General features: G+C 41.3%; 2 protein-coding genes across 2 annotated transcripts; one reads left to right on the top strand and one right to left on the bottom strand.

Moving 5' to 3' along the window:
- The first annotated feature begins 82 nt into the window (after positions 1-82).
- phax (phosphorylated adaptor for RNA export) lies at positions 83-1,997 on the top strand. Its single transcript, XM_061806710.1, is given in 3 exon segments — positions 83-314; positions 421-725; positions 728-1,997. Coding segments are annotated over 2 exon segments (1,191 nt in total). The 5' UTR covers positions 83-314; positions 421-427; the 3' UTR covers positions 1,621-1,997.
- A 7,441-nt stretch (positions 1,998-9,438) lies between these two features.
- LOC133493904 (oocyte zinc finger protein XlCOF6.1-like) lies at positions 9,439-14,084 on the bottom strand. Its single transcript, XM_061807900.1, has 2 exons — positions 13,681-14,084; positions 9,439-11,634 (listed from the first exon to the last, which is right to left on the bottom strand). Exons 1-2 carry the CDS (start codon positions 13,790-13,792, stop codon positions 10,478-10,480), a joined length of 1,269 nt encoding a protein of 422 aa, XP_061663884.1. The 5' UTR covers positions 13,793-14,084; the 3' UTR covers positions 9,439-10,477.
- Between the last annotated feature and the right edge of the window lie 1,721 nt (positions 14,085-15,805).

Raw genomic sequence — 15,805 nt, 5'->3', positions numbered from 1 at the left:
TTATTATTTTTTTTAACTGAGGAGGACATTTTAAAAGAAGTGCCGCGTGTGTGTTTGCGACCAGTTTCAGTCGAGGTTTATTTTGGAAGCAGACGGACAAGAAAGCAAGCGGAAGATTTCTAAACGCACGCGGCACATTTATTCTGAAACGCTGAGACAGGAAAGCGGACGGAAGTGAACCTGAGCGCCAATTTCCCTCGGCTGAGGAACTCAAGTTCGGTAACAGAAGATAGTTTGTAGTGTGTTAGCGGCTAAGCTAGGCTACAACACAGAGTTTTCGGGTCTAAGTATTAGCCGTGAGCGTCTATTTGAAGGTAATAATTTGGTTTGTAATATTTCGGGGACGGAAACAAATGCCAAGTGTTGTGCTAGTAAAACGCTCGTCGTTCACAGCCATTGTCTTTGATCCGGGTTTTCCAGATCAGTAATGGACGGAGATCTGGAAGATGGAGAGATTTCCAGCTCTGGTTCGGATTCCGAGATGAAGATCGCCACAGCGTCGGGAGCAGTTCGAGCCGCGCAACCTCCAGCCTTTAGCGGTCAGTCTTTCCAGCACAGAGCTGCCACTTTGCCACCTGCCGTTCCTTACAGGAACTCCGGCAGGCCGGCAGAGTCCAGTGACAGCGACCTGGACTCGTCGGACGAGGAAGGCGCCGCTTGGCGCAGCAAACGCCAGAAAGTAGCCAACATTCGCCAACCGGTGCCGATCGTCGCCCGGCCGCGCCGACCCGGAAGGTGAACAACATTTGGGGGTCCGTAGTGCAGGAGCAATGCCAGGATGCGGTCGCCGCGGAACTTTGCGTCTTCGGCATGGACGGTGAGGTTTCCATGTCGGACAGAAACGTGGAGACGTACAACTACGTCCTGGCTCAGAAGATCATGGAGAAGGAGCGGCAGATGGAGAAGCTGCAAAAAGATGAAGGGGAAGTGAAAATGGTGGATGAGCAGTCCGAGGACTGCGCGAGGGGCCACGGGTCGGAGAGAGCGGGGGGTGACGCGAAAAGGAAAAGGCCGGTGAAAGAAAGACTGGGTCCCTTAGCTGAGATGGACGTCAAAGGCCGGTACGAGATCACCCAAGATGACCCAGAGGACAAAGTCGTGGACGAGATCGTGTACAGGCTGCGAGAACCGAAAAAAGACCTGATCGAACGCATCGTGAGAGTCCTCGGGACCAAAAAAGCCATCGAACTGCTGGGCGAGACGGCCACGCTGGAGGAGAGCGGCGGCGTCTACACCCTGGACGGCAGCAGGCGCCGCACGCCCGGCGGGGTCTACCTCAACTTGTTAAAGAACACGCCCAGCGTCTCCCGGGCGCAGACCAGGGAGATCTTCTTGGCCGAGAACCAGAAGGAGCTGAAGAGCAAGAAGGCGGCGCAGAAGCGGCGGCACCACCTGATTGCCAAAAAGATGAAGCAGGCCATCGGCACGCTCAACCTGCAGGAGCACGACGACGTCTCCAGGGAGACGTTCGCCAGCGACACCAACGAGGCCTTGGAGTCGCTGGAGGAGGCCGCCAAGGGGGAGGAGGCGGAGGAGGAGGATGCCCGGGTGGGAGAGCAGGCCGGAGGTACGGAGGACACGCCGGTGGTGTACAGTTCGGGAGACTTGGAGGTCTTCTGAGAATGTTTAGACCGGGGGGTCTGGGAATTTAGCCGGCTGTTGGAAAACCTACAAAAATCTTTTCTTTTTAACACACGATTTATGTCTAACATAATGCCTCACTTTTATGTGATTGCTTGTGTGTTATTAACGTTGTGCTACAGAAAATGGACGGCTGTGTTTGATTAAAAAAAAAAAAAAATACAGTAAATCACTGCGCAAGTAATCCTGACTGAATCTAGCATGTTATTTTTTTTTCAGGAATGTTGGTCATATCTTTGTTATTACTGCATTATTACAACGTTATTACTGCACAGACACTGTTGTCTTGCAGACTCCATTTGTTTTGCTTGATTTGTGTGACTTCTTTCTCAAATAAATAAAGATGGGGAAACACTGGTGGATGTCAAAAAGTGACGTGATTTGCAGGTATATGAAATGTTAGTTGTGGATACTTTATACAAAGAACGTGGTTCCGAATGTGTCAAATGTGCTGTTTGACCTAATTCCGTTATTAAACGTTTGCAAATAAGAGGTGACAGTTATTGTAATGTAATATAAACTCATTTTCTATTTGCATTCAAAAGTTTACGGCACTTCAGAAAAATATTCGACATATAAATAAAGTAATTCCAAAATGGTGCTTCCAATTTGAGCCATTTTTTATTTTTCCAGTTATCTGATATTATACTGGACGGCAGACCACCATTCATCTATGGGTAAAAATTGTAATAGATCATATCCAAAAACATGCAATAAACATGTTTAAATGTATTAAAACTATAAAGTAAATTCGTCCCTTAATATAATCCAGATTTTGGATTATATTAAAATCTGAAGAGCTGCATCAGCGTTGACATGAGTAACAGGAAAGTTAACTTTTATTGAAAGTCATAATTATTTACGATGCATACATGCAATTATAAAGAAATTGTCCTCCAGTTTATAAGTATTTGATTCATCAAGCAAATTTTCATCAAAATTGCAAGACATAATGGAACTGACATAATTCAAATTAATTTTAGTACTCAGCAAAGGTCTGGAGAAAAATAGTTAATAGTATAAAGGCGTCATCTAGTGGTAAGATTGACAAATGTCAGCTGTCGGTCTTGAAAAACACGATCAATTACATTTTCTAGTTTGATTTTCATACATTTATTCTGTAAAAAAACATACACGCACACAGACACGCAGCACTTGTAAAAAGGATTGACCCAAGAAAAAGAGATCAAAACATAAAAATATAAAAGTGTAAAAATATATATTTGAATAGCAGAACTAAGAATAGAAACGGAGGAAGTAAATATCTAAGGTAAGCAAAATAAAACATAATGAATCGTTAAAAAGTAATTCAAAATGGTTTGTGTTCTTGGGACGGTTATCGTGAAGTGGGATATCCGATCTGAAAATGACGTCATTTCCGAGTTGGCCAGCTTTCAGGAAAAAGGATAGCGTTTATTTTCAAAACGGAAAAACATTTTAGAGGATTCAGACAAAAGCAGACAAGGAGTCACATTTCATATTTTCAAAACACTTCACCATTAGAAATATGCACATTGCTTTATAAATATTGCGTTTCACATTGAAGTTAGCTGAGCAGCAAAAACAATCACGTGACGTGTGGTACAAGCTTTATTGGTTCTTAGCCCACAACACTTCCCCACTTAGTTGTTCCCTAATTCGGGAAGAACCACCGAAAACGCGTTTGGCCATTAAATAAAAGCTTGCGCGTTTTGTGACGGCTTTGCACTCGTGACCCTTGGGGTGTTACATACTTTTATGTATTATATAAAAGCAACAACGTGGTGGAATCTGTAAGGAAAACATTCTTACGAATAAGAATTTATTATGTAAGAAGAATTATTATTATTTTCAGTTTTTTCGCTGTCATTCCGTGAGCCATCGTTAGCTTTGGCTATCGACTCGAGGCTAACATCAGGTTCCTGTAGCGGCTAGCAAGCTAAGCTAGCCCGAGAAGCTCCACTGTGCACGGAGACGACTGAATGAATTATGACCATTCATGTGGTGTTTTGGGAAAAAATGACTTTGAGATTTCCTGGGGAAATATGAGCGAAATCAAGGGATTGAAAGTCTCAGAAAAATGTTATGAATAAAATAGCGATAACATTAAATTAAAAAAAAGGATTATGGGTAACGTAGTTCCTTTCGTAAAGGTTCGTCAGGATAAATGCCAAAGGAGGGTTTGATTGCATCGAAGCACATTTACGAAGCATTTTTTTAAATTTAAACGATTCACAATTAAAGTACTTTCGGGCTAAATCACTGCGGGTAAGAAAGGAAAAGAAAAGTTCCTGAGCAAAAACGAGAATCCGGAGAGGCCCGAGGAGGTCGACGTGAGCGCGAGACCACCAAATCTTCCCGAATTCTTACTCAAGTCTCACGCCGGACGTCCCCACCTTCTTCCACACACCCCTCGCTCCATCTTTGTTTGAAGTCGTTTCCGTGCACGGTGAAGCTTCTCGGGCTAACTTAGCTTGCGAGCCGCTACCGGAAACGGATGTTAGCCTCGAGTCGATAGCCAAAGCTAATAATGGCTCACGGAATGGCAGCGACACAAAGTGAAGCTTCGTTGTTTCCCAGACAACAAATGTGTGCTAATAAGTACTTTTTTTCCACCAGAAAAGTAAGAAACATTGCACACATACACACACAAAGTAAACACGACACTTACGGAAATGTGTCGTTCTAATGTCGTAAGTAACACATGTCGGAATACGGCTGCTATGTTTAAATAATACATATCTACCAGTTTTTATCTCTGTGGTGTGAATAACGAAAAATGTATTCACCTGAAAACGTCCGTATTAATTTAGTAAACATTTGGATAACTTTCTAATATCTTATTTCATGCATTATTATTTAAGCCTTGATTCCCCCCCCAAAAAGCGGTAATCGGAATTTTTTTGGCGTTCTCTACTGGTCGAATTTAACAGTACAACAAACCAGTCTGTCGCTGAAATATGATGTAATATAGCGTTTAAAATACAGTTTAAGACCTAAATACGGAGTAATGAATAAAACGTAGCGTATGGTATTATTGCTATACGGGTCCAGTACAGGTTCTGACAGGGCTAAAGTTTTGAGATGGATGACAAATGCCGATAACGTTTGTATAATTCAAAATATTGGGGCAAATGTGATATTTGTAATAAAATACGTCTGATCTGGCAGTTAAGAGCTAAAAGTCATTCTGTGAGTGTGATATTGCTTTACTCTTATTTGGTATTGAAAAACACCAAATAAACAACAATTATTTGTTAGTGGAACAGTAATGAGATAAAAAAAAATTTGAAATGCATGCAAAATACACTTTCATATAATCATATTTTTATTCCTAAATTGATGGAATGATCAACAGAAGAATTCAATTTTAAAATTATTTACTGGTAACAGCTAGCCTTCTTACTTTCCTAATAAACTGAAATGTAAACAAAGAATTGTACATAATATTAACGTTACAAAAAGAGAATTTATTTGTTTTTATTATTTTTATCTTCTCGTGTCTTGCAGACATCAGTGAAGATTTTCATCCTGAGTGGAAAGAGCAAGAGCGCCTGAAAGTTAAAAAAGAAGTGAAGAATGAAGGCTCCTTTCACATTAAAAAAGAGGTGGAGGACAAAGAGCCCCGTGACCTCAGAGAGGAAGAGGAACCGCAGTCCACTTCCATAGAAAAAGAGGAAGATGCGAAGCTTGTCCACATCAAGAGAGGAAGTGGACGACTGCAGCAAGTTGCTTTCGACTGGTCTCCCTTTGAAGAGTGAAGCTAAAGTTCAAAGTGAGGCAAGCAGAGGGGCGGAGCCTCCTAGCAGCAGCTCAAGTCAACACATGACTACAAAAGGTGATGGAGACCACCGTGGACGATCACAAGCGGACGGCCTCTTAGCTCCACTATCAGAAAGTGACACGACGTCACACTCTCCTCGCACTGATGATGACGAAGACTCTGAAGGTGATATGACTTGTCACTCTGACAACTTGACGTGTTCTCAGTGTGGGGAAACATTTTCTTATCAGAGCAAGTTGAAAAAGCTCATCAGAATACACACCGGAGAGAAACCTTTTGTCTGCTCAGTTTGCGGGAAAGGATTCTCGGAAAAGGGAACCTTAACGACACACAAGAGAACGCGCACTGGCGAGAAGCCTTTTGTTTGCTCGGTTTGCGGGCAACGATTCTCTGATAAGGGCAGCTTAAGAAGACACACAAGAACGCACAGTGGACAGAAGCTTTTTTCCTGCTCCGTTTGTGGCCAAAGATTCTCCCAGAAGGGGACGTTAACCAAACACACAAGAGAGAAACCTTTTTCCTGCTCTGTATGCGACCAAAGTTTCTCCCAAAAGGGGACATTAACAAAAAATACGAGATTGCACACTGGAGAGAAACCTTTTTCCTGCTCAGATTGCGGGAAGCGATTCTCTGAAAGAGGGAACTTGAGAAAGCACAGAAGAACGCACAAAGGAGAGAGACCTTTTGTCTGCTCGCTCTGTGGTTAAAGTCTCTCGCAAAGCCACCATGTTAAGAGACATAAATGTGTTGGGAGAGAAAACAGCAAAGATCAGTGAAGGTTGAAGGCTCTGTGATTATATTCTATGTTCCTGTTTGAAGGCATTTTTTTTTTGTACATGTGTTCACTCCAAGCGAGAACTTCAGCATCTTCATTTCCGCCACCTCCAGTTCTGCTTCCTGTTGTCTCTTCAGTGCCACAGTCTCTAATCCGTACATCGTGGCCGGCCTCACCACTGTTTTATAAACTTTGCCCTTCATCCTAGCGGAGACTCTTCTGTCACACAGAACACCAGACACCTTCCTTCCAAGGGGATTCCAGTCTAACCTCATCTGTCAGCATATCCATTACTACAGCAAACAGGAAGGGGCTCAGAGCTGATCCCTGATGCAGTCCCATTTCCACCTTAAATTCTTCTGACACACCTCGCTGCTGTTCTGTTGCCCTCATAGATGTCCTGTACTATTCTAACATATTTCTCCGCCACACCTGACTTGCGCATGCAGTACCACAGTTCCTCTCTTAGTACTCTGTCATGGGCTTTCTCTAGGTCCAAAAAGACACAATGGAGTTCCTTCTGACCTTCTCTGTACTTTTCCACGAGCATCCTCGAGGCAAATAATGCATCTGTGGTACTTGTACTGTGGTTGTGTAATTGTGTGGCTGTCTTGAAAAAAAAGTAAGAACCCAAAAAGATGAAAAACTGTTAAAGACACAGAACCATTTTTTTTCTAAATCAATTAAATATGTATTTGGGTCCAGCTAGGGACACTAACACCGTTTAAACATGTCTTTCCACAAAAAAAATATTGGCTCAATAAGTAAAATCATACCTGAAATAATGATTAAAAAAACAGTAATTTGCTGTTTTCCTTTTTGTTTTATTGCAAAGCAATACAATCAACTTTTCTATTCATCGTCCGTTGAAAAATCAAACAAACTGCATGGGACACAATAAGACACATAAAAGGGAATTACATCAGGAAAACCATTTTTACTTCACCCCCCCCCCAAAATAGAATTGTTTCGGATCACGTCGGTTCGCCCCTCAATCCTGGAAATGAGATCAATTGGTAATATTTTTTTGGAGGCCCGATAGAAAAATTGCAACGAATAGATACTTTATTACAAATAAGGTACATGGCATTTGCTTATATTGTATATAGTTTTGTTACAGATATTTGTCGCTGCGTCACTGGATGAAAACGTCAAGTGTGAAATTTTGCGGCGGCACGGTGGGGCAGCCGGTAAAGCGTTGGCCTCACAGTGCTGAGGACCCGGGTTCAATCCCGGACCCACCTTTGTGGAGTTTATATGTTCTCCCCGTGCCTGCGTGAGTTTTTCTCCGGGCACTCTGGTTTCCTCCCACATCCCAAAAACATCCAACATTAATTGGACAGCCTAAATTGCCCCTAGGTGGGATTGTGAGTGTGACTTGTTGTATGTCTCGATGTGCCCTGCGATTGGCCGGCGACCAGTTCAGGGTGTACCACGCCTCCTGCCCGTTGATAGCTGGCATAGGCTCCAGCAACCCCTGCGACCCTTGTGAGGATAAGCAGTTAAGAAAACGGATAGATGGCTCCGGCAAGCTCTTTAAAGTCGGCGCAGTGGAAATCGCACTTGTCCTTTCAAGTATTTACAACGTAGCAAGATGCCAGGGGTGTCAAATTAATTTTTTGTGACGTGCCAAATTGCACTGATATTTTCCCTCAGAGGGCCATGTTTAATTGTCTCATCATACTTCCACATGAAATTTATAAACTAGTTTTGGAATCACAAATCAAGCGTAATACATTTTTCAACTATTCTTCATGTTTGGTACCACAAAAATGCTTGCAATCGCTCAACTTTATCATTCATGATATGATAATTTGAAATGTTGGCACAGATTTTCACAAAAATCACAGAAGTTGACATGCATGATTCGCATCCGCGGGTCACAAAATATCAAGTGGTGGGCCAGATCTGTCCCCCGGGCCTTGGGTTTGACACCACTGCTATTTGCTATGTACAGGGCATCCCATAAGTCTCCATACATCGGAAAAATAAACATTTTTTGACATAAACCATTTCTATTATTATAATATGTTGACTGTATGTCTTCGATCACATTGTGCTTGATCCAAAATACTTCCTGTTTTTTTTTTTAACGTTACAAGAAGTTGTGCCACAGTGCCGTGCGTGATACTCATCCCATGTTTTTTTTTAATGTATTATGTCTCCTACATATGGAGACATATGGAACACCCTGTACAATAATATCGATTAAAAAAAAGTGCGAGGGAAGTAACCGGATGGCAAAAATTCATGATCAACAGTCGGTTAAAAAAAAAAAAAAAAATCATCCTAAAAATACTGCTTGTGTTTTGCGTGAACATATATATATATATATATATTTTTTTTTGAATAACATTCATTGTAAAAAAAAATAAAAAATATAAATAAAGATATACTGTACACACATTTGGCGCAAAGCAGAATTTTTACATTATTATTATATTCATACACTAATATTGGAAGCCTTCGTATATGAAAAGTATATATATATATATATTTTTTTTTTTTTTTTTTTTTGGGGGGGGGATGTAAAGGCTTTGTCGGATGCGGTTTCCGACAGGAGGTAAGTCACCAGATTGCCACAAAATCAGGAAAATTTACACAAAAAAAAAAATGGAAAACGAGTTTCAAGCCATATCTCAGCAATTCAGTACTCAGGGATGAGAATGACCAATTTGGAAAAACACTGAAAATGTCTGGAGGGGTGGGGGTGAAAGCGGGGTGCGCCCCCCTTTGGAATTTTTTTTTTTTTTGTAAAACACAGTTAAATGGTGACCTCTGGTTACTTCTAACAGTGTAAATACAGGGCAATCATAATATTTTGAAAACTTAAAATACGAGTCCAAACTTCAGACATAAAAATGCAGACAGTGAAATTTATCTCAAATAGGCTACTGCACTTACAAGTTATACTTTAGAAATAAACACACACACATATATATATATATATATATGCAAGAGAGAGAGAGAGAATTATGAAATATAAAAGTGAGCGATAAAATGTGTGATCTACAGGGCTAGTGCTACAGATAGGCCTAATCCTATTAACAGTTCTCAATTATTTAATATTTGGGAAATTTACGTCCAACTTACCTTTGTGTTTCCTGGTTTGGATATGCTCCTGGATAATTTTTTGCTCCTCGGTTTCCATAATCGATCATATCGGAACACAGAGTGCACAGCACTTTGCCGGGAACGTCCACTTTTTGTCCGTGTTCGGTTAGACGTGTTGATACAGTTTTCATTGCTATCTGCACGGTTAGACTTTTTTTCAAGCTGTGTCCATCTGAAACAGTTTTTTTTTTTTTTTTACCCCCTGGTTTTATCACTTTCCCTGGCACGATCTTCATCTTTCCGCTCCGAGACTTTCACCATACCATACCTGCAGACCGCTCGATAACACATGCGTACGTATGTCTATAAGTTATAACTATGCCGTAGTAAACAGAATGCTTCTTTATGAAACGTTAACATCAGAGTGAAAATCCCGACGAGATACCGGCAAAATGCTGCCGGAAATCGGAATGCTGTCGTTATTATAAACACTAAAATGAATGCAAACAGATAGCAATGCTGTAAGCATTTCGCAGTGCCGTTTTCCGTGATCACAGCTGTGGCTAATTTCACGACAAGCGTTGCCGATAGATGCCGGCGGTCGGTCTTGATCACAGCCTCGCCCCGCGTCAAGTCGTACCCCTGCATATTTTCTCAACGGATTTACACGTTTCACAAAAATGACAATTTCAGCTCAAAAAACTCTGAATTCCGCGGACCCGTGGAAAATTCTCATCCCTGAGTATTGCAGTATATTTTGTCCAGTCTCTGCACATGTGTTTGCATGTTCTGCCCGCGCCTGTGTGGGTTTTCTCCGGGCACTCTGGTTTCCTCCCACATTCCAAAATTAATTAGACACTCGAGATTGCACCTAGGTGTGATTGTGAGTGTGATTGGTTGTTTGTTTCTATGTGCCCTGCGATTGGCTGGCAACCAGTTCAGGGTGTACCCCGCCTCCTGCCCAATGAGAGCTGGGTAAGGGTCCAGCACTCCTGCAACCCTTTTGAGGACAAGCAGCTCAGACAACGGATGGATGGATCACAAAAACATCACACAAGGCAAATGTTTTGCTACGAGTGTTGATGTCCACAAGAATTCAATCATCCTTTGTGCGTGACCCGATGAAACTGACTTTCATTGATCACACTGACGCTGATGAGTAAATCTTTGCGCACCAATGAGTAGGAATAGGGTTTCTCACCAGTGTGTGCGCTTGTGTGATTATTACCATTATTTTTTTAAAATCAATTTCCATTCTGCACGAATCTTTGCCCACAATCCAAGCAGGACAAAGGTTTCTCTCCCTTGTGCGTTCTTGTATGGATTTTTAAGCCTCCCTTCTGGGTGAATCGTTGCCCGCAATCAGAGCACTCAAAAGGTTTCTCTCCAGTGTGCGTTCTCATGTGTCTTTTTAAGGTTCCATTTTGGGTGAAACTTTTGCCGCAATCCGAGCAGGAAAAAGGTTTCTCTCCAGTGTGCGTCCTTGCGTGCATTTTTAAGGCTCCCTTCTCAGTGAATCTTTGCTCACAAACAGAGCAGGAAAAAGGTTTCTCCCCATTGTGCGTTCTTGCGTGTATTTTTAAGGCTCCCTGCCAGGAGAATCTTTTTCCACAGTCTGAACAGGGAAAAGGTTTCTCACCACTGTGCATTCTTGCGTGTCTTTTTAAGTGTGCCTTATAAGAAAATCTTTGACCACAAACTGGACAGGTAAAAGGCTTCTCACCAGTGTGGGTTCTCGAGTGTCTTAATAAGTTTCCCTTTTGAGAGAAGCTTCGCGCGCAAATTGAGCAGGCAAACGGTTTCTCGCCAGTGTGAGTTGTCGTGTGGCTTTTTAAGGTTCCTTTCTGCGAGAACCTCTGGCCGCAATCGGAGCAGGCGTACGGCTTCTCCCCGGTGTGTATTTTCATGTGTCGCTCTAAATTCCTCTGAGAAGCAAACATTTTCTCACACTGAGAACATTTACAGGATTTGTTGTCAGGATGACACATATCGCCATCGTCGTCATCATCATCATCATCATCATCATCGCTATCATCATCCTCACTGTCATCATCAGAGGCGTGAGAGGAGTCTGACGAAGTGTCGTCGCGATCTGACAGCGGAGCTAAGAGTCCGTCTGCTTGGGATCCTCCACAGTGGTTATCACCGCCTTCTGTTTTCAGGCGTTGACTCGAGCCGGTGCTGGGAGGCTCCGCCCCTCGGTTCTCCTCACTTTGACCTTCATCTTCACTCTTCAAAGAGACACCAGTCAAATGAACCTTGTAGATTTCCTCCTGTTCTTCCTCTTTAATATTTAAAAACTGTCGCTCCTCCTCCTCCTCCACTTTAATGTGATGAAAATATTTTTCCTCCTCTTCCTCTTTAACGTGCCGCCACTCTGGATGATGATTTTCGCTGATGTCTGCAAGACAAAAGAAGACGAACACAAATGGGTCGAATGTCGTTTGTTTACCGTATTTACAACCTCCGCGGTCTTCAATCCTGCTTTCTTCCACCAGAGATCCCACCGCGGAGATGAAAACAATGACAGTTCTGGACCCGCGCATGTCGCACGTGGTGGGGTGTGGCCGTCCACACCGTCATTGGCATCCAACGTGCGTAGGTGCGCACAGCAGTCAACGGACCCAAAATAACACTAAACAAATAATGATTAAATAATTATGCTTTTTTGTGTGATTCTAGTAGTTTTTCACAACGATTTTGATCAATATTGTTATCAGGATTATTTATCACGATTCTTCCTAGTGCTAGGGAAAAGTCTTTGTTATTCCACTACATTTTTTTAGAAAAGCCTTCTTTAAAAAAAAAAAAAAAACTCAGCTCAAAATTAATCTATTATTATTATTCTATAATCCATAATATAATATGATAAAAAATATTATATATATATCATTTAAATAAACAGCATGGGCTAACTCAATAAATGTGCTATTACAAATTGAAATGTGGAATGATTTTGAAGTTCGAGATGGTCCATAATTCACAAACAAGTTGGGTTTTTTTAGTGTTTTTTTTGTATTTGTCTAGAAAATGAAACTGTTAATTATGTTAAGCATATAAGAAGTTTAATTTATGCGAACATCTCTGCATCTGCTGAGCGCCTGAAAAAAAAAAATCGGATTGATTGACCCAGAAACTAGCGACCTCCGGGCCATAATTGACGCTTCAATGATGGATGAGGATTTCATATATATTTATAGATTTGGATATATATAGATATACTAGATTTACTCAAACAAGAAATACGACCAAAAAACATTTTCACGGTGTCTCATTTGAATTTGTCATCCAGTCGTTTGCCGGCTCCTCAAGAAGTTAGATTTAGTTTATTTGTCTCTGGCATTTTTTAATTATCCTGTATTGAGGCTTTGTAGGAATATGAATATAAAAATAATGAGAAAGTATGTTTCAGTACTCAAAGCAAAACAATAAGTATTTTGTTGGGCTAAGGGGGTGTTAATTTCGAGGGGTTTTGAATAAAGGTAAGATAGCAAATGAAATTATTAAATTATATTTAAATTGTGATATTAAATTTAAAAATATGAATAAAACGAGAATGATTTCTTAAAAAAATTTAAAAAATGATTTTAGGTTAGCAAAACTGACTACAACTAAATAAGAGAACGGGGATAAGGGAGAGTTCATTTCGAGTGGTTTTGAGTAAAGGCAAGATAGCAAATGAAATGATCAAATTATATTGAAATATTACATTTAATTTTAAAAAATATGAATAAAAACGAGAATGATATCTTCAAAAAAAAAACAGATTTTAGGTGGAACAAAACCGATTTAACAATTTAAGAGTACGGACACTGAAAGTCTGTCCTTTTGCAGTGCGTCGCTTAGAAGTGACGTCATCTCACAGCGCCGCCCTTTGATCATTTTTAGCTAGCGGCTAGCGACTTCACGGAACCTACTCGTCGGTTATTATTCGTCTTTTTGGGGGGGAATTCTGATAATACTTCATGTTGTTATCATGTGGGTAGTGAGAAACAAAACTAGAAACGACGAAATGTGCTGTAACGGTGCTTTTTGTCATCAACGTGTGAATTTATGGCCAATCCGCTCAGGACTGCAGAGCCCACGTGATCACAACAACAAGTTGCTAAGGGGCAAACATACAATCTAGGTTTCTAGGTCTAGATAATGGAGGCAAGTAAGCATGAATGATGCTTAAAAAAGTCTTGGAGCGTTTTTTTTTGTTGTTGTTGCTGTTGAGGCCGGTCCAACCAGTAATAAATTTACTTTACTTTTTCCACACAAGGGGCCAGATAACTTTGTTGTTGTTCCATAGTGAAATCGCTATTAAAACAACCCACAGCGTTTTAAAAATTAATTTACATTCATTCGTCTGACATGTACATTGTATGGCGGTCTTAAGGTGGGGTAATGGATAGTACACGTTAGTGAACGGGGAAAGTATAATAAAATAGTGACGTAAACAAACCTGCTGTCTGCTGCAGCTTGCTAACGTCATCCAGCAGTTGACGCGGTGGATCGTTCTCGTCTTTTGCGCCACAAAGTTCCTCCTGGTAGTCTGCGGTGGTCGCCGCACACATTTTCACACGACAATTCCAACACTTTAATAAGTTCACACTCGATCGCCGCCCAGCGCGAACGTGTCGCTTTGCTAGTGGCTAGCAAGCTAAACGAAGCTAAAGCTAGGCTGAGGTCGCTACGACGTGCAACCGAGCCCACGTGAACCGGACATAAAAGATGAAACGAAGGATGTTTTGGTCCAGTGAAGTCGTGTTGGAGGCCGGATGTGAGATTTAAGCACGTTCGGTACAAATTCAGCAAGATTGGCTGCGGTCAAGATAGCCTTGACGCGGAATAAAAAAGGGAGGTCAAGTCAGCCGAGAGGGGAAAGCCACCTTCAAAATAAAAGCAATAACGTTTTTTTCATGCACGTTTGGATTGAAACTAAGAATATTAAATAATAGGGGTGTTAAAAATGTTTATTCGGTGATACTGCGTCATATTACATTGCGCCTTTCTCGTATCTTTTCGATATTAATATTCAATGCAGCGCCGTGGTTTTCTGCTGCACTGAATTTCCCATCCACTAGATGGCACACGCCACTCTCTCTCCCTCCCACTGAACTCCGTTGTTGTCTCGCGAGGTTAAGAAGGGGAATTTTTTTTTTTTTTAACATAGCAGAGAAGGAGCGACGAGATGCCCCCGAGATTTTATTTCTACTTTTATTGACAACAGTTTTACTCTTTGTTTTGAAAATATACTGTTTGGTTTCACGTCTTTTACCTCGTCTAAAAACAGACACTATTATATGATTAATCTTATAATTTTACTAGCTAAGTTTCATATTCATAAATGTAGGTGTATAAATAAAAATCCTTGTTTTATTTTCTTTCAAAATGAAACTAGACAGTATATTCATACCATTAAGAATTCTATGAACGCTAAAGCCATTAAAACGGTAATTTGTGTAGTTTATTTCATGTTTTTTTGTAGAATGTAATCTTCTTTTTGACCCCCTTGGCAAATTGTCTTCTGAGTTGAATTGTATTGTTCTGTTTAATGTTCAATAAAAAAAAAAAAAAAAAAAAAAGAGATGCCCCCGAGACACACATCTAAAATCTGGACTCATTTTGGGTTTTACACCAAAGACGGAAGTCTGGAATATAATAAAAGCCACGGCATCTTTAAACTTCGCAACAGGAGATTGTTATATTATTAAATTGGCGTTAATATTTTTCTAAATATGGAGCTGAATCTCCAGTGGGTCAGTGTTTTGGCGTTTCACGTTACAGGCCATCCGGAACTCCACCAGGAAAGCTCCCACCAGTACGTGGTGTTGTATTTCAAAATAAAAGTGCCCTGAAATCGGCATATTTCAATATCATGACCCTTGATTCCACAAAATCAATATAAATAACGACTTACTTTGGTATCACAAGACCAGGACACTAGACTACCCCAAGACCCCACCAAAAGCTTCCCCGTCCAAATCTGGTGTTGCATTTCAAAACAAGAGTTCTCTGAAATTGGCATATTGTTGCTGTCCAAAAATTATGAAAATATTTGTGTTTGTTGTTGGTACTGCAAGTCCAGTCCAGTCCTGGAGAACACGAAACCAGCATTCCACCAAAAGAGGTTCCATTCAAATCTGGTGTTGCATTAAAAAAGGTCTTACTTTGACCCCCCCCCCCACCCTTGATCTAGTTGCGTGGGGCTCTACGTGAAAAGAACTTGACAGCAGGTGTCAAACCCAAGGCCCGGGGGCCAGATCCGGCCCGCCACATGATTTGATGTGGCCCGCAAAGACAAATCTAGTGTGTCAACTTCCAGTGCTAATTCATAAATTTCCATCCATCTGTTTTCTTTTGCCGCTTATCCTCACGAGGGTCGCAGAGAGTGCTGGACCCTATTCCAGCTGTCAACAGACAGGAGGCAGGGTACACCCTGAACTGGTTGCCATAGAGACAAACAGCCGCACTCAGAATCACACCTAGGGGCAATTTAGAGTGTCCGATTAATGTTACATGTTTTTGGGGTGCCCGGAGAAAACCCACGCAGGGACGGAGAGAACATGCAAACCCCACACAGGCGG

Source organism: Syngnathoides biaculeatus, chromosome 20 (assembly GCF_019802595.1).
Source record: "Syngnathoides biaculeatus isolate LvHL_M chromosome 20, ASM1980259v1, whole genome shotgun sequence".
Taxonomy (NCBI): domain Eukaryota; kingdom Metazoa; phylum Chordata; class Actinopteri; order Syngnathiformes; family Syngnathidae; genus Syngnathoides; species Syngnathoides biaculeatus.
This window is presented reverse-complemented; position numbering and strand designations above follow the sequence as displayed.